Source organism: Condylura cristata, unplaced genomic scaffold (genome assembly GCF_000260355.1).
Source record: "Condylura cristata isolate star-nosed mole 26May11 unplaced genomic scaffold, ConCri1.0 scaffold00002, whole genome shotgun sequence".
Classification (NCBI taxonomy): Eukaryota; Metazoa; Chordata; class Mammalia; order Eulipotyphla; family Talpidae; genus Condylura; species Condylura cristata.
The window spans coordinates 5,396,077-5,418,193 of record NW_004567103.1 but is presented as its reverse complement, the minus strand read 5'-3'; the positions used below and the strand labels follow the sequence as shown (position 1 = coordinate 5,418,193).

General features: G+C 41.2%; 1 protein-coding gene across 1 annotated transcript in view; it reads right to left on the bottom strand.

Annotated features, from left to right (window-relative positions):
- Positions 1-22,117, bottom strand: part of SPHKAP (SPHK1 interactor, AKAP domain containing) — a 98,110-nt gene that overhangs the window by 62,187 nt on the left and 13,806 nt on the right. The window contains exon 4 of the mRNA XM_012725211.1: positions 1,099-1,206. Coding sequence (XP_012580665.1) covers positions 1,099-1,206 — 108 coding nt within the window. The remainder of the gene's footprint in view (positions 1-1,098; positions 1,207-22,117) is intronic.

Below are 22,117 nucleotides of genomic sequence, written 5' to 3'. Positions count from 1 at the left end.
AATGCCTGAATTTTCTGCCTCAATTCGGAACTGAATTTGCAAAGACCTCATCACTGTTAAATTACTTAAATCTGTTTTTGTACTCCCCAAAGATTTTTAGATAGCAACTACTTTTCTGGACAAGGATCAAAAATCCTGAAAGTGGTAGACACAGGAGCGCCTAAGCAGAGACTGAATTAATTCTGTGGAGTGGCCTTGACTCCTCTCCTGGCTGTGAGGCTCTGCAACGTGAGGTGTCTTCTGTCCAGTTCTGGTTCTGCTCACTGTGTATAAAAAGCTTTGCTAGCCCATTTACAGCTCCCTTTTTTTAATTTTAACAGAAATGCTGGCATGCAACTTACCTCCAGGAATAGCTCAGAGCTGATGCTCTCAATTTAGCCATGAGAATTACATTTCTCTCCTCTTTGGAACTATTTCCCTCTAACCTCTGTAATCATGAGCTTATAAGAGCAAGGTGATTTCAGTTAAAATGAAATGGATCTCTTATACAGGGCATATAGGGAGAAGCATACTTCACATCAATAATGTGTATTCACACTCAAAGTCATTATGAATTATATTTAACTATCAGACCATCTCTTCCCTTGACAGAAGGGTTTTGTATGTAAGACTCAGCTCCGGAATACTAATATGCATGCCAGTATTCTCGTTAGGTGGCAAAGATTTTCAAATAATGACAATAACTCCTAAGAATGGTAGGAGAAAAAACAATAACAGAATTTTCATCTTGGGAAATACCAACTAGCAGGAGGAAAAAATATATTGAAAAGAATCCCAGAGCTTCTGAATAGTCTTTTACTACTGATCATAAACTCTATTTCTGAATCTTTTTTCTCAGCCAACTTGAAAATATAAATATCATTTATCCTTTTCAGAGACTAGATCGGATTAATGTACCTGTTGAAATGAAGAAAATGGGAGCAGAAACATGAGCTCTGAAAGCTGTTTTGTTATCAGATAGACCCAGCATGTATTTTCAACAACCTACTTTCCCAACCTTGGATTGCAAATTAAGACCCTTTGTTCCTAAAGCAGGAACCTATGGTGACCCCCTTTTTATCAAACCTTTCCCTGGGGGCGCGGGGCGAGGTTACTCACCGAGGCGCAGTTTTCAGACTTGTCTTCCACGAAACCAATCTGGCAGGGCGTCCTTTGATTCTGCATCCAGTAGTCTGTGGACTCCAGCAGGCTATTGCTGCGAAGGACCTAAGGGGACCGAGACACCTCCTCAGTGCTGCTAATCTGCGTGGTTTTCTGTTTAAACGAGCAGCTCTTTCTGAAGAACCTGTAGGTGTTATCTAGTCCTCAGAACATCTGAATAGTAGGGGCGTGGGGGAACCCGCGGACTCCTAGCCCTTCTAGAACGTGGAAGATATCCGACCAGGGATTGGCGTTGGAGAAATACATCGATGTTATAATACAGATGTTTCTCCTCTCATCAAAAGCAACATCTGCAATGTCATGTAGCTGCACCTGTGTACTGGGCACTGAGAGGATGGTCCGGGGGTCGGGTTCACCTGACAAAGGAAATTCAGCTTCATCTTGATGTGAGTGTTATTTCACACAGTATTTCCGATTTAAAAAATGTGCTTTATCGCTACAGAAATGATTCCTTAGTTCATTGCTTTGCTAAATATCTGTGGAACAGGCTGAGCTACTGGAACACGTAGGGTACTGTGTTAAATTTTAAAAATGTGCATTACAAAAACTATATTTTTATGTAGAAACAGTACAGCAAAGCAGGATGAGTTTGAATACATGAATTAACAAAACCAAATTGGTATTTCAGATTCCTCCTTTCTGGGAATTTGAGCCAAAACATTCTGAGCTAAAACACTTTGAAGAAGAAATTTCATAAATAACCAAATGATTCAAATTCTAATGTGTCTTAGCACTGCCTAAATATTTTATAAAATCCGTATCATCCTCTCTAAGATTTCTAATGCTCTTTTGATACCCTCTGCCTTATTAGGGCGCACGTTGGCTAATATTTGACAACTACCTTCACTTCAGCAAGATAACATATTTAATGAGCTTGGTTAATGCCACAAGAATAGAATGACACTTTAATTACATTTCATTTACAAAATGTAAAAATGCATTAATTTTTGTCTCTGAATACTGCGTTAAGCAAATATAATTCGGACACATTTTTCCTACAGTATTTTGCTTTAGTTGAGTACTATTGCTTCTATATTTTTTCCTGTTCAATATTTATTGTTATCAAGAGATGACAAATTTTCACCAATGCTTTCCAGAGTGCAGAGACACTTTACGGATGAGCAGGAAATGAACTTGAATTATTTGTGCAAATGAATGTTGGTGATGGAAAATCTCCATTGGCTTAAAATTTATCTAAATGGGGCTTCTTAAAATTTGAGGTTTAAGAAAGACTTCAGAGTCCGTAATTTCTTTTAGGGGTCAAACTGTTTCCCTAATCATATTAAGACATTATCTGTCCCTTTCATTCTCCTGGGTCCCCAGTGGCTATCTCTTCATGGACAGGGGGTGTGATGATGCGATACCAAAACAGGCTGAATGCAAAAGAGGACCCAGCTGTCTTCTTTGAAATGATGTATTAAGGAGATTTGGGAACAATGAAAAATGAAATCTCTCTTTTCACGAAGATGTTTGTTTTGGAAAACTGCTATGAACATGATGCTTATTATTTACTGTTGTTTATTTTGTACCTATAATTTATTATTACTAAAATTATTTTAATAATACGTTTTAATTCTTAATATAAGGTAAAAATAAATGAAAACAGTTTTATTAGCTTTATTTTATTTTGGTATAAAAAAAACTGTACTGATGTAATTTGTTTTAACAGCCTATAGGTTTCAGCTGTAGGGAATTATAAATCAGTATCTATGTATACTCATTCATTATGTACAGTACTGAAAGTCTAATTTTCATTCTTTTTTTTTTTACTTTTTAATTTAATCATTATTGTAAAACTGTTAGAAAAGAATTCTTCTTCTTATTTTTTGAAGATTATTTGTGCGTACAGAACTGGGCTACAGGCTAGAGGTATAGGGGCAGTGAGAGGCTTCACCAGAGACAGATTGGGGAGCAGAACAGGCTGACTGAGGAAGCACACTGCTGAGGGGAGCAGCGGGCGGGTAGGAGAGGTCTGCCGCGCCATGTGGTCACCTCCGGGGCAGGCGGAAATCGAACTCACGCGGAAGTGGCTTTAGCTTCTTTGTGCTGTGCTTTAACCCAATGCACCACCAGGGAGGGCCCAATCTTCTATTTTAAGGGTATTTGGCCACCTACTTCTAAAGTAAATAAAATTAAGAAGATATAAAGTCCTTGCTATGTCCTGGTCTAGAAATGAGGAAAATGTCGACAGCTTTATAGACTTGTTTTTCAACCAACAGAAAACACTAGAAAGATCTTTGCACTTGGTTATCCCATGTCCTTGGCATAGAGTGTCTCCCCTCTCTGTCTCTGGTGAATTCTCTCACCACCCCTGCACCAATGACCTGTACCCCAGCTTTGTATGCTTAAATAAATAAATCTTTTTAAAAAATGACTCTTATTCATCAGAACTTAAAATTATTGAGGTCGATAATTGAAATAAATATACTTCGTATTCAACTAATGTTTAGAGTATATTGCTTCCATTGTCACTTATAGTCTTTCATTGTTTTCTTTTTAAGATTTGTTTATTTATGCTTACAGAACTGAGGTGCAGGCCAGAGGTGTGGGGGGTGAAAGGCTTCACGGAGACAGAGTGGGGAGCAGAACAGGCCAACTGACTAAGTACACTGCTGAGGGGAGCAGCGGGCGGGTCAGGAGGGGACTGCTTCACCATATGGGTCAGCTCCCTAGCCCAGGATTGAACTTGTGCTGCTTGAAAAGCTTCACAGAACATGCTTTAACCTGTTGCACCATCATGGAGAGCCTTCTTTCATCATTTTCTAAATAACACTGCTTTGATTGAGCATTGTCTGTTCTAAGACCCACAAGCTCCTATATGCATTAAATCTCTAGACTTATGAGGTTGAATTTAAGGGCTGATAGAGAATGAGTTTAAAACAGTGATTGGTACATGGAACAAACTCAGTATATATTAGCTAGCATAAAAATTACTATTCTCTTTGTCCAGGCTGAGAGCTCCGTTTAATAGCTACTGTCTTTTTTATATGGAGAACGAGTTGTAGGAATTTGCTGGTAATATGGAATGGGTAGGGGAAATAGCCACAGTCCTGGATGTGGCAGGGCAACATCTTAAATGTTTTCAAAAAGTAATTTCTGATGATTCCTCAGACCTATTTGTGATCTGTTGTTTGAGATGCAATAGGATGCAAAGGGGTCCCTTTGCCCCAGTAGCAGAGAATCGGGACTTGAGCTGGATTTCAGACCCAGAGGGTCCTTAGTGCTCCATTGCAAGTGGGTAGCATTACGAGAATCGCGCCATGTCTCACCTTGGGGTTCTACCACATGCACATTTAAGCTTTTCTTCCTCTCTCTCAAGGTCCTGACCTGTGCAGCCAGGAGGCAGGAGCTGGAGTTCTCTCTTCTCTGTGTGTGAGCAAGTGACTTTAGCGCCCAGCCTGAATCTACCCTCTGTTAACTTCAATCAAGTGATCAGAAGGCCCCTTCACACAGCTTTATAGCACTCTCTCCTTCCACTCCTCCTGCCTCTCTCTTCCCCAAACATTGTATACATTACAAGTCAGATGAGCAAGAACCCCCAGCACACTGGCTTCAATAAACCACTTAGCATCACAAGTTTTTCAGTTTTAACCTCGGAAAAGCTTTTGGTTGAATGGTTTAGACAAACCATTAGAAAATTAGGAATGCTGAATGGAAGAATATGTGCTTGATCATTTCATGATTTTGAAGCTTTATGACTTGACCTCCCTGTGGAGAGAGTCATTTTCTGTGGGAGAAAAGAGAGAATCTCACCAGGCTCTCCACGGCTCATTTATTCATCTGTTATGTTGAGTTGTGAGTTCACTTATTTCAGCGGAAGAGCTAATAGTCAATGCACCGAGTCTTCTCAAGTTTGAAACAAGAATGTTACATTTTCTTTAAAAATTTCATGAGTGTCTTAAATAATAAAGACACTCCATTTTATAGCTACTACCCTTTTTATGTGGAGAATGAGTTGTAGGAATTTGCTAGTAATATGGAAATAGCCATAGACTGGACATGGCAGGGTGACATGTTTTTGAAAAGGAATTTATGATGATTCCTCAGACCTATTTGTGATCTGTTGTTTGAGATGCAATCAAAAATATTCTTGATTTGGAGTAGTTTATATTGGAAAAGATCAAGACAAGTCACAGTTATATAGTGAGTCACAGAGGTTTGGACATAGAGCTGAAATTCCTCCCCATCTAATTTTCACTCATTGAGTGGATTTGGGCCAGTCAATTTGCATCTGTGGATTTAGGTTTTGCATCTGTTACAGGAGGATAATGAAAACAACTTTAGAAAGTTGTCCAAAGTTTTTTTTTTTAATTCATTTAATGTTTGAGTGCATATGATAGATTTGTCTCTGAGTAACACAAATATGAATAATGCAGAATTCATCTCCATATTGATAGAACTTAAACACTGTCATGGGAACCAAATAGTAAACACATTTAGAATACACATTTTGTTTTAAATTAGAGTAGGTACTATGAAGGAATATAATGGTGCAGAGAGCAAGAATAACAGGAGGGAATGAGCCTTGGGAAGGGCAGGTGTGGAAGGCTGGGTACCCACAGTGGCTCTAAAAATTCACTTTGTAATCATCTCTCTTCTCTTTCTCTCCAAACGTAAGTCTATCTAGCTCACTGAAACAGAGTAAAAGGTAAGTAAGAAAGTTTTGGTGTTTTTTTTTTTTTTTTAGATTTATTTATTTATGCATAAGAACTGGGGTACAGAGGCTTAGGGGAAGTGAGAGGATTCACCGGAGACAGAGTGGGAAGCAGAACAGGCAGATCGACGATCGACGAAGTACACTGCTGAGGGGAGCAGCGGGCGGGTCAGGAGAGGTCTGCCACGTCATGTGGTCACCTCCGGGGCGGGGATTGAACTTATTCAGAAGTGGCTTTAGCTTCTTAGTGCTGTGCCTTAACCTGCTGCACCACCAGGGAGGGCCAAGAAAGTTTAAAAGGCCAATCTGTTTCCAAATTCCAACTTCATTAGTTAACTTCGGTCTAATATAGGTCGCTTGCAAACTTAAGACTCATTTTTCTTGCTCTCAAAATGCACTCAATGCAGTAAGGAACACTTGACAGATATATAATCAATGAACAATATTTGATTATCTCACACATCCACACGTAGGTATTGTAATTACAGAGAATATTCCGGATGCTGTGTCATTCTTTCACCAGAGCTTAACCCCACTTGTGGACTCAGTAAGCATTAGTATTTTACACACTTGTCCTATCAGCTCTAAGTTCCGTCCTAGGAAACAAGGATGAATGACACTGCTTGCTGTTAGGGAGTCCAAAATTTCATGGGCTTATTGCTAAACTATGGTGTAGAATGCAAGACCCTAATTCAGCTTCTAAGGTGTCTTTTAATCATCTCATGAATATTTATCAATTTCAATGTTTGGGATATTGCATTATGCCCAACTTTGGCGTCTTTTGGACTTTGTTCCCCAAAATTCCCCACACATACCACTTCTACAATCTACCAGTTTAAAAAAGGCCATCTTGCTGAATTTATGTAAGTTTTCCTTGCTTGGATTCACTGTTCCCTTCAACTTTCAAAGTTCTCCTACCATCAAAACTTCATTAAAGTGAGTCTCCGCCCCAATATTTTTCTTTAACTGTGAATCTTTATAATGAAAATCATACACCTACTTGGAATCTGGAATGCGCATGTGTGACTTTCCCTTCCCATTAGACAACCAGAGTATCTAAGTGCCTTATTCAATTTATTTCCATTACTTCCGGGAAAGCAGTTGTTACTGAGCAGCTGCTTGTTGTATGGCCCAGTACTTTTTACATTTGATATGATATCACAATGTATATTTTCCTTCCCAGTGACTGCATTTTAGAAATAAAATTGGTGAGTTATGTGATGTATTCAGTAGCAAGAAAATTTCAAAGTCTTATCTCTGCATACAGTGAACTTTTATATTTCCGCAAGGTTTTTATTTCCCTCAAGGCATTTATGAAGTGGTCATAAAGAATTGTAATGTTTCACAAAAGCCTTATTTTCTAGTCTTAGACTACACGCACATTTCGTTTGCTGATAATTATAAATGTAAGGATGGAAAGCATTTGTAAAAATGTTAAGAGAAGGAAATTGCATGCACCAAGTTTTGTATTTTTGCAATGTGGGCATCGTGCTAAATGATGAAATGCTTTTTAAAACAATCATCAGAACAAGAAACCCATTCTTCTGCAAAAAAACTGATTTCTGTTTCTCTCCAATTTAGGTGAATTCAGAGTAAATCTGTTGGGATATGAGGATATTTATGCACTCAACTGGGCAAAGGGGGAAAAATGCCTCTGCCATCTACTTCCTCCAGGTTCCAAACAAATATTATTTTAAAAATAAAAATATGTGTCATGATGTGGAAATGTTTGTTCAATGACTCAGTCTTCTCAAAGTGACACCAACACTTTGTGAAGATGTGAGGTGGAGTGAGCCAAAAACTCAGAGGAGCTCTAGAGGAAAGGAAGTAAGCCAGGGGGTAGCAGATTTCCTGTTGTCATCCACAGATGAGTCTCCAGGTCCCACTTCTGTTCTAGACTCAGGGAAACTCAGTGACATTTTGGCATGATGATTGGCATGTGAGTGGGTCACCACGACTTACGCCTTAGGTGGGAGGGGTGGCAGAGCTGATTCCAGCAAGCCAGAGGCGGGAAGCTGCCCACAGGTGTGCTTACCTGTGAGTTCTGCAATATAACCCTGACATCTCCACTGCAGGGAACAATTTCTTCATGAAGCTCTCACACTGCTAAGCAGTTCAGCCTATTTTGAGTGAAGGCCCATGATTTTTGAAAAACATGTGTAGTTGTATAACCACTAACCCAGTCGAGGTGGAATATAACTACTCAGCAACATCGCTGAGCAAATGCCCTCCTCCTGCTTCCTGTGGTCAGACACCACCCAATTCCCATCCCCTGGAAGCCACTGATTTGCCTCTCTGTCCCTCAAATTTTGCCTTTTTTGGAATGTTGTGTGTGTGTAATCTCATGTTAAGTAGACTTGGCCACCTGGCTCTGGGACTGACAGGAATGCGTTTGAGATTCAGAGATTCACCTATGTTGGTGTTTGTATGAGGTTTTGCTTTCTTTTATTGCTGAGTGGTGTTTCTTTTTATTTTTCAAATATTTGTTTATTAATGCATACAGAACTAGGCCAGAGGTATGGGGTAGGTGAGGACTCACCAGAGACAGAGAGGGGAGCAGAACAGACAGATTGACAGAAATATGCTGCTGAGAGGATCAGCAGGAGAGACAGGTGAGGTCTGCTGTGTCACATGGGTCAGCTCCCTGGCTGGGGATGGAACTAGTGTTGAAGCGGCTGTGGCCAGTTTTGAAGTGCTGTGCTTCAACCAGGGAGGCCCACTGAGGGGCGGTTCATTGTGTACAACCGTACACAGAATTTTTTAAGCATAGCCCTTCACTAGTTGAATGACATTTGGGTTGTTTTAGTTTTTTGTTAAATATGAGTAAAGCTGCTACAAACATATACCAACAGGTTTTGTATAAATTTAAATTTTGGTTTACTTGGGAAAGTTGCCAAGAAGGAAATTGCAGGGCAACATGGTAACTTTTCAACAGTTGATAAATATTTTCGGTGGGTTTACTGATCTCTGTTCCAACCAGCAAGATATGAGAATCCAGGTTGCTTCAGCTTCCTGGTGGAATCTGGTGCTGTCAGATTTTGCTTTTAACTGCACTTAATCCTTCTACCAGATGCACAATGGTATTTCGTTGTAGTTTATTATTTCCTTAAAATTTTAAGATACGCTTTTCCTTTTTAAGATTCTTTTAAAATTAAAGTTTTAATTTGGATCCTAGACTGGTGGAAGCCACAGGCATGAAGCCTTAAGGCATTTAAAGTATTACCTAGATTATGTCTGGGGAGAACTTCACAGCAAAGAACCATGCTGTCTGGCCTATGATCCTGACTCACTCATTCATGTAGCAGCTCCATTTCAGTGCCTGACATTTTATAGGCTCTGCTGATTGAACAAGGCAGTCAGTGAGAAAAACAAGAGTAAGGATAAAACAGTTTTGATTTTGTTCTGTTGGAGAGAGTGGAGTATGACCACACCATGGATATCTATGTGTTCATACAGATATTCACATATACTTAGATGTAGAAAACTGCCTGAAAATTACAGTGAATGCAAAGTCAGAGAAAGGGATGAAAAAGTAGCAAGTAAGCAATACTATTTTTAAAAATACCACCCAAAAGTGACATTGATAAGAGACCTGAATAGAGAGGGTCAGCCGCACAGCCATCTAGGGAAGAGCCCCAGGCTGGACACCAGCGGAGGCAAAGCTTCCCCTTGGGGTGAGTTTGGAGTAAGAACAGCAAGGAGACTGTAGTGGCTGGAACAGAAGAAGGGGTGGGACATACATTCTCCCCGGTGGGGAACATTTTATGGTTTGATGTTCATTGCATAGAAATTTATTGCTAAACTGGGTTCATCTTTTTTTTAAAGTCTGGGAATGCTAAGATTCTAGCCAAGTTTTTTGTTGTTGTTGTTATCATTTTTATTTATGTAGTTGTGGGTTTAGATTTTTCTTAACTACTACCTTAAAATTTTAATATTTTAAAAACTTGACACACACAGGACTAGAAATCAGACAACTTTGTGTACTTTAGCACACTTTATATTGATTTGATCAGTGATTTAGCAAAAGTTCTAGGAATTCTATAATTTTTGTTTTCTGCTATGGTATATACAATCTACCCTTTATTTCACAAGAAACGCTGATGCTTATTTACAGCACAATAAATACCCAAGAAGAGACAGTGAAACAAACTGGAAATAAAATTATTGTGTGGAAGAAAATCACTGGCACTGAAAACAGTGGTCTCACCTCAGTTGCTCAGAAGGTTTAATTAATTGTTAAGATAACATTTTCCTTTTAATGATGATTGTACTCTGGCTGCCTGCCTGAACGATTGTGTACTTGACAAAAGAAGCAACTATTTCCAAAGCATGAGTAATTATGTTTGGTTATTCATAGAACATATTCTGAAATATAATTGTCTTGTTTGATGTGAAGCTATTAACACCTACTACAATTGCAAAATCCTGTTACTGATTAGTAGAATAATATTGGAAAATAAGGATCTCTCTTAAGACCTTGGAATGGAACCACAGTTCATTTTCCAAGAGGAAGAAAGTGCCTAGGAAGCAGCAGATGAAGTCATTTGGAAGGATGGGGAGGAAACTGTTTGCAATGGATCCGAATTCATTCTCCTCCCTGCGGGTGGACATAAAGGCAAGAGACATCGCTTCTGGATAAGAAAGATGGTGACACTGTTATCATTCCTATAAATGCATAATGGTCACTGACCTCCAGAAAGATTCTACGTTGACAGCAGCAGAGTCTTTAGATATAGATTTTTAAGAATATGTACCTGGCCTAACTAAACTTGCCTGGGTACATAAAAACAGGATATACCGATTTATGGGGCATTCATCTCTGACAAAATTTATCTATGGATATAACTCTCAGGCCATAAAATAAAGATTTTTGGTTATCTTTGAGATCAGTGTCCCCAGGTATGTAATTTAGAGACTTTGGCCGTTCATTAATGTAGACAGCTTTGAACCTAATGTAATAAGTAGCACAATTCCAGATCTCTCCTTACTTTCTTGTATTACTCAATTTCCTTTATTGTGGACACTGCATTTCAGTGCACAGGAATGGTCTAAGAGCACAAAGGGTAACTCACAAGTATCGAGACATACTTGTTTACGTCCGCCACATCACACAGATGTCAGCTGGCTAAACAGTGCTCTCCACGCTAAACAGAGCTTTTCCTTTGTTGAAAGTGATAACTGAGCTTGAGTCTCAAGATGCAAAATTTAAGGAAATAGATATATTCCGGAAATGCAAATGCAATATTATACATGTATGGTCAGCAATGGTTTAAACAGAATTATAAATAGCAATCAGACAACAGGGGCTAAGTCTCAGCATTATCAAGCTATCACCAACCACTGCAGCCAAAATTCAATCCCCGGCCAGGGAGCTGACCCACATGGCACAGCAGACCTCTCCTGTCTTGCCCAGTGCTCTCCTCAGCAGTGTGTTTCAGTCATTCTGCTGCTCCCACCCTGTCTCTGGTGAATCCTCTCACCCACCGGTATCTCTGGCCTGTATCGCAGTTCCTGTGTGCATAAATAAATAAGTCTTTTTAAGAAATAAACCAAATATAATTAGACATTGAATTAGAAGCAGCTGATTGTTATTTGATTGCTATTTAGAATAAGTATAATGCTGTAATATTAATAGGCTCAATGAGAAGAATGATTCTTAGGGTTTGGAGATGCAAAATGTAAGAAAAAATTTGCATTTAGGAAAGTGTGTGATGTGCATCAAAACCTATCATTAATTTTGGATTTTTTTTTTTGTAGATGTACAAAATAGAGGTAGTGCAGAATTTCCCACTAAACAAGGGGAAGGGGGACTTACTGACCTCGTGGCCCTTGAGTGCTGGCCATGCTTTGGCGTTTGGCAATTATAAAAGAAAGTGCAAATTCTCATGTCTCAAAACTCTTCTCTTTTTTGAAAAAGTTACTGAAAACAAATTCTTTGTAAGATATGGACTTGGACACAATATTTGCTCTGGAATCTACCTGCCTCTGAGGTGGTCTACATCCTGAAGGTCAGAGCCCTCATAGGGTCCTATATTCCAGGCTGTGCCCCATTCTCACACTGCAGGAGGAAGCCTGGGGAATGTGAGCACACAGATGTGGGGGCTCGTCTCTAAGTCTTAAGCCATAGGACCACCCTAAAGGATGACTCAAATTTATTTGAGCTTCTGTAGCAAGAGCAAAGTTATGGAAAGTTTATTGCCCACAAAAGGGGAGTAGATGAAGATGAGGTCTGAATACAAAATGGAATATTCCTTAGTTGTATATATCTATAAAAAGGTGAAATCTTGCCATTTGGAACAACAGGGGTGGAATTGGAGGTGTTCCTATTAAGTGAAATAAGTCAGAAGAAGAAAGACAATTAGTGGGTGGTTTCAGTTACATGTTGAATATAAAGAAACCAAACAAATGAGCTGATAAAACTAAACCAAACCAATGCCCAGAAACCTGACTGAAGAATTGATGTGACTGGAGGGGGAGATTCAGGAGCCAAAAGGAAGGGCCAGTGGACTGTGCTGGAGGATTAGGGGAGGCTTTGGTGGTGGGTGTGTGATGGCAACATCCACCTCAATCTCCATATCTGTACAGTGCTATGAGCTAATGTTACCTTAGCAAATTAACACAACTGTTAAAGATCGATCAAACAAAACCCACCTTTATCTGAGCCTTACCCCTCCTCCCCTCCTGCCCTGGCTGAGGCTAGAAGCAGGCCCTTGTCTTGAAAGGGCAAGTCTGCCAGGATACAGGGAAGGCAGAGGCTATCAGGCAGGGCTAGGCAGTGAGTCCTCCAAGCCATACAGCTGAAAGGGTCTTAGAGGAGAGGCCGGGAAAAAGCGAAAACGAGAAAAGCTGGGAAACAGAGAGTGGGGCTGGCAAGTGTTTCCTTAATGCCCAAAGGTAGAATAGAGAATGTTGAAGGCCAGAGTAGGTATTTTTAAAAATTTGGACCCTTTTATTTCTGGATGGAGATACTTAATCCACAATATAAATGAGCCTTGGGCAAGTTATAAGAATTCACATAAAGATGGCTTGCCTAGCTCCAACACTGCAACAGCACTCTCCATGACACAACATGTCCTCAGCTATTTTAGGTTGCAGAGTCCTGCTTTTTGGTTAAAAAAAAGAAAGTAAAGACAATGCACTGCAAGATCCTTCCAGGAGTTCCTCACACAGCAAAAACGATGTTCAAGGAACTAACTGTAGATAAGAAAGTAAGACGAGCATATTGGAATCATAAGCGCTGTGTTGGTGGTGAGAGTTGGGAACAGAAGTCCTCAAAAGTATTGACCTGTAGTGGTCTACACTCCCACCAATAGTGACGGGGGTTCCTTTTCCTCCACATTCTCACCCACGCTTGTTTCTGGTCCTTTGAATGTGGGCCATCCTCACTGGTGCGCGTGGTGAATCAATGTGGTTCAGCCCTTATGAGTACCAGCTGCTAACCGATTGTACCACAGGAGGCCCACCTACGGTTCAATCCCAAGGGAAAACAGCATGGCGGCTTCTCAAAATATAAAAAATAGATCTACTATGTGATCCAGCAATTGTACCGAGGACAACTACTTCAGCAATGCGAAAACATTAACTGAAAGGGATCACTGCATGCCTATGTCCTTTGTTGCACTACTTACAACAGCACATGATAGAAGCAGCCAAATGACAAAGACAAATGGGTCAGGAAGATGTGGTCTGTAATCATGATGGAATATTACTCAGCGATCAAAAAGATAAACTTGCTATTTGTGACGTGGCTGGAGTTGGAGGGGATCATGCAAAGTAAATAAAGCTTAATTAGCTAGTCAGAAAGAGAAAGACACATACATGATTTTATTTATATTGGGAAAATAGAGAAACAAAATAAGAGTCAGCTAAGGCCAAACCAATAAAAAAAATCTTAAAAAAATCTGAGTGTAGTTCTGAGGCTTCTAGAGGGAGGGGCAAGACCAGACGAAAGATTGCACCATGAACTTCAGTGGGAGACTCTAGGTCGGTGCTGGGGGGTGTGGTGTGGTAACAAAGAAAGGAGATCTGATACCTCTAATCTCATTAAGTGTTGCAAATCAGTTACTTCATTTAAAAAAAAGGTCACCTTCTGGAATAAGATGTTGAATCATATTCAAACTGAAAAGTAAGCCAGAATTGATAGTTTACACGATGTTTCTTACAGAGGATGCCTATTAGATTGACATCTTCCACAGGAAGAGCTGAACTTTTTGTTTTAGAGTAGACAAGCCTGCTTCAAAGGCAATAGATGGTCAGCGTTTTTACCATTTTGCTGAAGGCAGAGGAAATTGGTCCCTAATTTAGGCTTCATTATCTGCATCCTGGCCTTGGGAGGCTGTGAAGCCTCCTCGCTGCCTGTGTGAGGGCGTACAGAAGTGAAATTGACCCCAGAAGAAAATTTGCATCTGGGTTTTAAATGCATCAGGGATGAGCTGGGGACACCTTTCCCCAGCTCCTCCAGCCCTCTTCTGCTGAGCTGGAGGCATCACCACGCATGCTTGTCTTAGCCCAGAGTCAGATTTGCTTCTTGTGCTTGACTCTCACAACCATCGAGCCCTGCTGACATTGATTCCTGCTTTGCACCTGAGCTGGCCCTGGAGTGGCCCACATAACCCTCTCCACAGCCCAGCCACACCCTCCAGCCCTTCCTAGCATCTGCATTCACCTGCCATTGCTCTAAGGAACTCAGCTTTCTTTAAATAGCACTTAAATTACATAGTTCTCTTTCTTTTTAAAAAGAATCTCCTTTTCTTCAAAGCCTCTGGTTAGGTCTGCAGAATAGTGATAAAGCAGGGGCCCTGGCCACTGGGCAACTTAAGACTGGCCATTCTCTAGTATCAGAGGCCAGTCTTGAAGCTCCCTGCCAGGGGGCCTGGATTAGAAGAAACAGTTTACACAGCTGTGAGGGGTTTACACTGCAAGGGGAAAAGCCCAGGGATTAAACCTTTACTGAGAGGGGAGTGTGGCTCAGGGGAGCTGGTTCTATTTTTCTTTTATTTATTGCACATTTTAAAGTCCTTCTTTCCTTTGAAGGACCAGCTTTCAACAACATAGAGCAGTTTAGCTATTTTCCTTCATGCGCTTCCTGAAGTACCTGGCGGGCTTTGGGTCAACAGCCACACTTCTGACTAATAAGAATGTGTCTAGGCATATGGACCACCTTCCACAAAGTCCTCCTGTGCCTGCGCCTGCACGCCTTAATTGAACTGATTAAGTTAATTACATGTCATGAAGATTATTGCAGCTTAGCTGAAAGTGTGTTTCACAGACTAAGATGTGGCACCAAGGGACAGCCATTCTGCGTTCCTCAGACACATCTGTGCCACTGTTGACAGAACATTTAAATCAGTTTAAAGGGGACCAGTCATGGCAAAGAATGCTCTAGAAACTTCAAAGGGCTGATCGATGCCATATTAAGATCAAGCTCTGCCTCTGGGAACCTGGAGTGCTTTCAGTCGGCTGCCTTTGATAAAGCCAACTTTAAGGCAGACTTAATTAACATGACATAAAAATAGGAGGGTATTTGTGGTGTGGATTTTTCCCCACATTGCGTTCCATATATCCCCAATAGCAAAATTTCCAGCTATGTGGGAAAATGACATTGGTTATAAATAATGCTGTAGTAACAGAGGAAAATCCAGCAGATTTTCAATGGAATGAGAAAACATCCCTGCGTGTTCAGATTGGTTGCATATGGCATCTACATAAAGTTTAGCCTGGTGTCAAGGTCATTCATTTGGAATAAATACTATTTACACATAACCGCTCTGTGCCTCAGGCTGCCACAGACCTTTCTGTGAAGAAATCACACCTACCGTAGGCACTTGAATCAGAGATGTTACCTTCTTTGTTACCTGGTATAAAATCACACAGCAACAAGAGAAACCTGTGGCTCTAACTCAAGCCTTTGGAACCCAAATCCAGGACTGTACATGACATGCCATGGTCTCTCAGTAGAAAGACAATGTAAAGACCTTTCACTAGTTGACCAGGTGCAAAAGGATAACATTTATGATCGTTTTATTGCGTGCGTGGAGAAAGCCCTGATTCGTCTAACAATGGCAGTTGTATTGATCTTACAGGGAGCCATCTGATTAGACAGGTGCACCAGGCAACCTCAGTGGGAGCCACAGTCCAGGGCTTGCAGGACTCCAGCCCTGGAGTCCTTCCCCACCAGCCACTCCCTTCCCAGTTGTTCCTGCAGTTTGTTGGAATTCCCTCCTTGAAATAATTGTTTTGACAAATCATATTGTTACAGGGCAACTCCAATATGAAATGGAGGGCCTGGTTGTGGGTCTTCACCCATGTGCTTAAAGTGATTTATCATACTCAACTGCAGGGCACAAAAAAAGGTTAAGTAAAGGGTTTGTTTCCATAGAAGGGAAAATGAAGAAATGAATATTTTCAGGGAGCAAGGGAGGGGGATGGGCTCTGGTGGTGCAATGGGTTAAAGCACCGCATTATGAAGCTCTCCGAAGCCACTGCAGCATGAGTTCAATCCCCACCCAGCCAGGGTGTTGACCCACATGACATGGCAGACCTCTCCTGACCAGCCCGCTGCTCCCCTCAGCAGTGTACTTCATCAATCTGCCTGTTCTACTCCCCACTTTGTCTCTGATGAATCCTCTCACACACCACACCTCTGGCCTGCACCCCCGTTCTATAAGCATAAATAAATACATCTTTAAGAAAAAAAGAGAGGGGGGGACAAATTGGTAAGTATGTCCTACCAGTCCTGCTGACCTGGAATGCCAACGGTATGCTGAGAGCTGGCGAAAAGCCGAGGGTCAAGCCACCACAAGCCAAGAGGCCAAGAGACCAAGAGACCCAGAAGCCAAGAGAGCAGTAACGCTTCATGAATTAGAGGCCAGGGAGGTGAGTTCACCCCCACGTGGATGGGCTGGGTGGCACTTGGAGCGGCATGATGAATGGTGTCTGCAGACAGGCCCAGGGTAAACAGGCTCAGCTCTGGATGCCCTTTAAGGGAGGAGCTCCAGGAACCACTGCAGCAGCAGCAGAAGTGAAGTGAACACTGACTTCAGTGGTCACAGCTAGATTAAGCAATGGGATGACGGAGGATAAGGATAAAAAAATCCGAAAGGAAGCGCCACAAGACCAGAAATCTGGCTCTCGCCACTGGCCCCTCAGCAGATCCCACTCCCCAGGCCACCCCGCCACGCAGGCCTCTCCCCTCGCCATCCTGTCGGTTTCTGCTGGTGTCCTTCACTCTTCTCTCCCTTTCTCAACAAACCTGCCCATTTGGATATAACAACGTCCCTGTGTGGTGGTCGTGGAGAACCTCGCTGGCTCCTGAGAAAGGGGAGCTCTGGTGAAACTTTTCCCAGAGTGAACCCAAGGGTCCCACTCTCTGAACCCAACAACTCCATGAATCAATTCATAGCAATGAACACTTTAGTCAACTTCCCGAGCACTTAGAAGAAAAAGATAAGGGAGAGAAAGGGTGGTTTTGAAGCTAGAACTGGGAAAACCACAGGAATTACTGTGTACTGTGGGAGCACAGGGAATCTGCTAACAAGACACAGGATAACACACGTGGACTGTGCTGTGTGGGTGGTCATCTTGTTCAGGGGAAGGATGTCCTAAAGGAACTCTGCAGAGTCTTGTGGACTCCACCCCCTACGCCAGTGATTGGAAACTACAACTCCCAGCAGCACCAGGGAGAGAACTGCGAGGACCCAAGGGTGGAGCTAAGTAGGCATTTTGGGACTTTGGGGGATAAACAGGGAGCCATTTTCTACGGCGCTCTCTCTCTCTTGCTTGGGAATCGGCTCTTGGGACAGCATGACTCGGGGCTTTCAATTAGTTTGTTACCAGAGCTCCAAGTCAGCAGAGCAGGTAAGGTACTCCAGTTACCTTGTATTTCTCTTTTTCTGGGTTGTTTCCTATTTCTTTCCCCTTTTGTAAATAAACCCCTCATTGACCCTTTTGTGTGCGCCTGCAGTACAATTGAATTTTAAGTGCGCAGGTGAGGCCCCACAGACAGGCGGCCCAGTTCACACTGGGGTGTCCTGTAACAATCTTAGCTCTGGGGATAGGCAGCCCGCTGGGGGAATACATAGTGAGGGTGTCTCCTGCTGATATGTGCACCAAAGCCTTTCCCTTGATGCTAAGGTTTTTCATAACTGGCCACAAAGAGGAGCTGAAGCAATTGCACTAGCGCAGGATTCCAGAAATTCTTAGAGATGGAATTGAATCAATTGAATCAATCTGCAATTTTTCAGAAGCTGATTATTCAACAGATGCATTATCTTCTGGGCCTTTGTTTTATTTCTTCCACTGGTTAATTTGGCAATATGTCAGTTCTGATAAGAAGGTTTGATGGGGAAGAAGATGAAGCTATTACGTGAAATGAGTTTGGGGAATTACCAGTGGGTTTCAATTATCCATGGGACTGAAGGTTGATTGACTGTGAAGAGTGGTGAGTCAAGCAGCCTCGCTCATCCCAAGGCAGAGATGTCCTTGCTCCGTCCGTCTCTTTGAACACAGCATGCACTATATGCATGTTTATGACCCTACAGACCCTCACGGCCCCGATCCCATTAGAAAGGTTAAAGAAAACTTGATCATTTGACCATGGGTGTAGTATAGTAACAAACATCTGAAGAGATGTGAACTTTAAATCACATCCTGTGTTGTAAATTAATCCATGAACGGTACAATTAATTTTTTTTAATAATGAAAAAATCAGCTGCAGCATAGATATGATAAAATAAAGGACTGAAAGAATTCATTGTTCAATGTCTTTTATTTAGAGCTTATGTACTAGATCAAAGAAGAAAATATTGGGGGCCTCCGTGGTGGCTCAAGGGGTTATGCACAGCACTATGAAGCAATCTACAGTCACTGCAGCCTGAGTTTCATACTGGCCAGAGAGTGACCCACGTGGTTCAGCAGACCTCTCCTGTCTGTCCGCTGCTCCCCTCTGCAGTAGATTTCAGTTCTACTCCCCACTCTGTCTCTGGTGAATCCTCTCACTCCCCACAACTGCTTGTCACATGGAAAACAGAGGCCACACAGTGTGGGATGGATGGCCCATGGGTACTCACCTGAGCTTGAATGCAAAACTGTGCAAGCTGAAAGGAATATTTGCGATGAAATCACTGAGGTACATGGCGAACATCGCCTGCTCACGAGGCCTCTCCTGCATAACTTGGAGCTGTTCTTCAGAAATTTGGTTCACTCTTCTCTCCACTCATTCAAATCGTGATCATACTCCAAAGTTCCTATTCAGATCCATCTCTCTCTCTTTGGTCTGTTTATTACAGATTTACGAACCTGCTTTTTCTTAAAGATTCATACAACAGTTGTTTTTTTTATCCAACTTATATTCTTGAGATACTTGTGTATCTTAAATAATTCCTTCACTTATGAATTACCATTTGATTTTTCATTTGAGGAACCAGTATCCTCTCCCAAACTAGACTATAAATTCTTCAAGAGTGGGGGGCAATTTATGAGCTGTCCTTAGGTAGCCCAAGATCTAACAGAAGCTTGAATATATTTCGTTTGGAACAGAATTTTTGATTTGTAAAAAAGGCAATTTCATGTGATACCACCTAATAGAATAATTATGGAACTATCCATACATATGTATGTCACAGGGTGGTCCCATGGAAAGAGGGAGGTTCCAGGTTCCTTGCCCTAGTCAAGGGAGGGTGGGCCTGAGCAGGGAAGAGAAGCTAGGGGAGACTGGGAGAAGGATGGAGGAAAGTTCAGAAGCAGACCTGGAGGAACCACATGTGAAATTGCACTTGCTTCATGGCCTTGGACTTGCATCAGGGATTTGTGGGACATGGAAGGAGACACTTGAAAGCATCAGATCCACGGGTGAGAGATCCACGGGGAGGCTGTCAACGGAAGCCTTTATCTTGACTTGGGTTTGTACTTTGCTACTTTCCTTCCAGGCTAGCCTACCCACTTATGCCCCTTTTTTATGGGTGCCTTAGACTGTGGCAAACTTTGGGTTCCAGCAGTCCTGCTTTGGACCAATTCTGTTTATCTGGATGTTTACCCACGATGGGATGGGTAACTCTGAGTGCTTGGTTTAGGATCTATATTCTTTGTCTTTTTCTTATGTTCTCTCTACTCCACACAATTAAGATTCCTTTCCATTAAATGTCTCACACACTAGAGTATGTTTTGTCTTGATGCACCTCCTATTTTGAGCATGCAGGTTTGGGGGTTCTAGAGTGCTCCTCTCCCTGCTCGGTAAAATATATGTATGTATATTATTTGTAAATATATCTATAAAACAGATGAGTGGATTGTGGTTGAATTATTTCCATAGACATCCAATCCAAAGGCCATATTGTTTCAGTAGCACCCAATTGAAAAGTTTAAAGAAATGGATACCACCAACACTTTCCCAGGGAACTAAGTGTAGTTGAGATAACAGATCATAAAATATGATCTGTCACTCCATATGCTAGTGTGTATATGGAATGATTTTCTAGTGCTGTATACTAATAAAATTATACTCAACCCCATGAACTGTATACTATTATTATCTTTCTTCCCCCATGAATACACTGAGTCGTGAAGAAATTTCCCTGAGAATACAGAACTGAGTGGTGAAGCTAGGTGCACAGTTTAGTGGTCAGCCTCTCCAAGAATTCTAAATACTGGGCCTTCCCTGGCGGCACAACAGGTTAAAGCACAGAACTATGGAGCTGTCCCCAGCCAGGGAGGTGACCCTCATGGCACAACAGACCTCTCCTAACCTGCTGCTGCTCCCCTCACCAGTGTATTTACGTACAATCTGCCTGTTCTGCTCCCCACTTTGTCTCTGGTGAATCCTTACCCCCCGCCCTGCCTCTAGCCTGTACTCCAGTTCTTGTATGCATAAATAAATAAGTCATAAAAGCAAGAATTCTAACTACACAAGGACCCTAACCTATAGGAGTAGAGTTAGCTTAAAAAAAATAGAACAAATGAAAAAAGGCATAGTGAAATAAGTCAGAGAAAAACAAATGTCAGAGGATTTCATTCACTCATGGGATACAAAGAAGCAAAAGAACAAAGAACACTAAACCTAACAATCCTTAAAAATCTGACTGCAGAACCAAGTCTAACAGAATCCAAGAAGAAGCCCACTGGTCTACAGTGAAGGATTATGGGGCTTTAGTGGTGGGTGGGTGTGGTCACAGCATCTGAAGAGCTGTGAACCTGTAACTCTGATCCATATACAGTGTTGTAAACCAATGTTACCTCACTAAATACAGCAATACATGTTTCAATTTAAAAACTTTAATCAAATTTATTATCATTTAAGTTTTAAATTAATTTATTTTTTAATTAAATTAATTTAGTCTTGGGAAATGTATAGCACCTTGTGGAGACTTTATCATTTGGAGTGACAGTTAACATGAGGTCTTCAACACCAGAAGAGTTTTAACTCTTTTGTAAGTATGTTAGAATTATAGTGCCTCAGTGTCCTGAAATAAAAGCTGCAATTTATATCATTGACTTTTCTATAATTTTTTTAAAGGGAACAAGAAAAATGGATGATATGTGTTTAAAGAGAGCCTTTAATTTATTAGTTTCACTTTTTACATTTGGTTATGTGTGTATGTATGCAAAAACTTTTGTAAAGTTATATTTAATGTCCCTTTTCTACAGTCAGTACTTGTTCTCTAATGCAGATATTTATCAAGTTTTTTTGTTATTTGAAAGCTATAAAATCCACACAAGCAAAGACTATATAAGGGTGTTTAACTGGGCACAGTAACCAATAAATTGCTATATCTCTGCATATATAATGCATGACATGTACACATACATATATTATTCATACATATGCAATCTGCAGTAATAGAATTTGTCTAAATTTCAAATGTGTACTTTTTAGATTTTAACTTTTTAAAAAATAAATGAAATATTCCAGTTGATTTTCTTTATTTTAGAGTACAGCATCAAATAAAGACAAAAACATTAGGTGGGGAATTGGGATTTTGGCTTTAAGTTTCTGAACTTTAAATTAGCTAGAAAAACAAGTCTGATGTTATTGTCTGCAGGTGTCTTAAAGCAAGTTTTGATTATCAGTTTTCAAGTCTATATTGGAAATTTCAATTGTTTCTCTGAATACAATAAGCCACACATTCCCTTCTCTTTATAACAATATCCAGAAGTCCCCTTCTCGGCCAGGGAGTGACCCCCAGGGCACAGCAGACCTCTCCTGTCACTCCGCTGCTCCCCTCAGCAGCGTACTTAGTTGATCTGCCTGTTCTGCTCCCCACTCTGTCTCTGGTGAAGCCTCTCACCCCCCCATCTCTGGCCTGTACC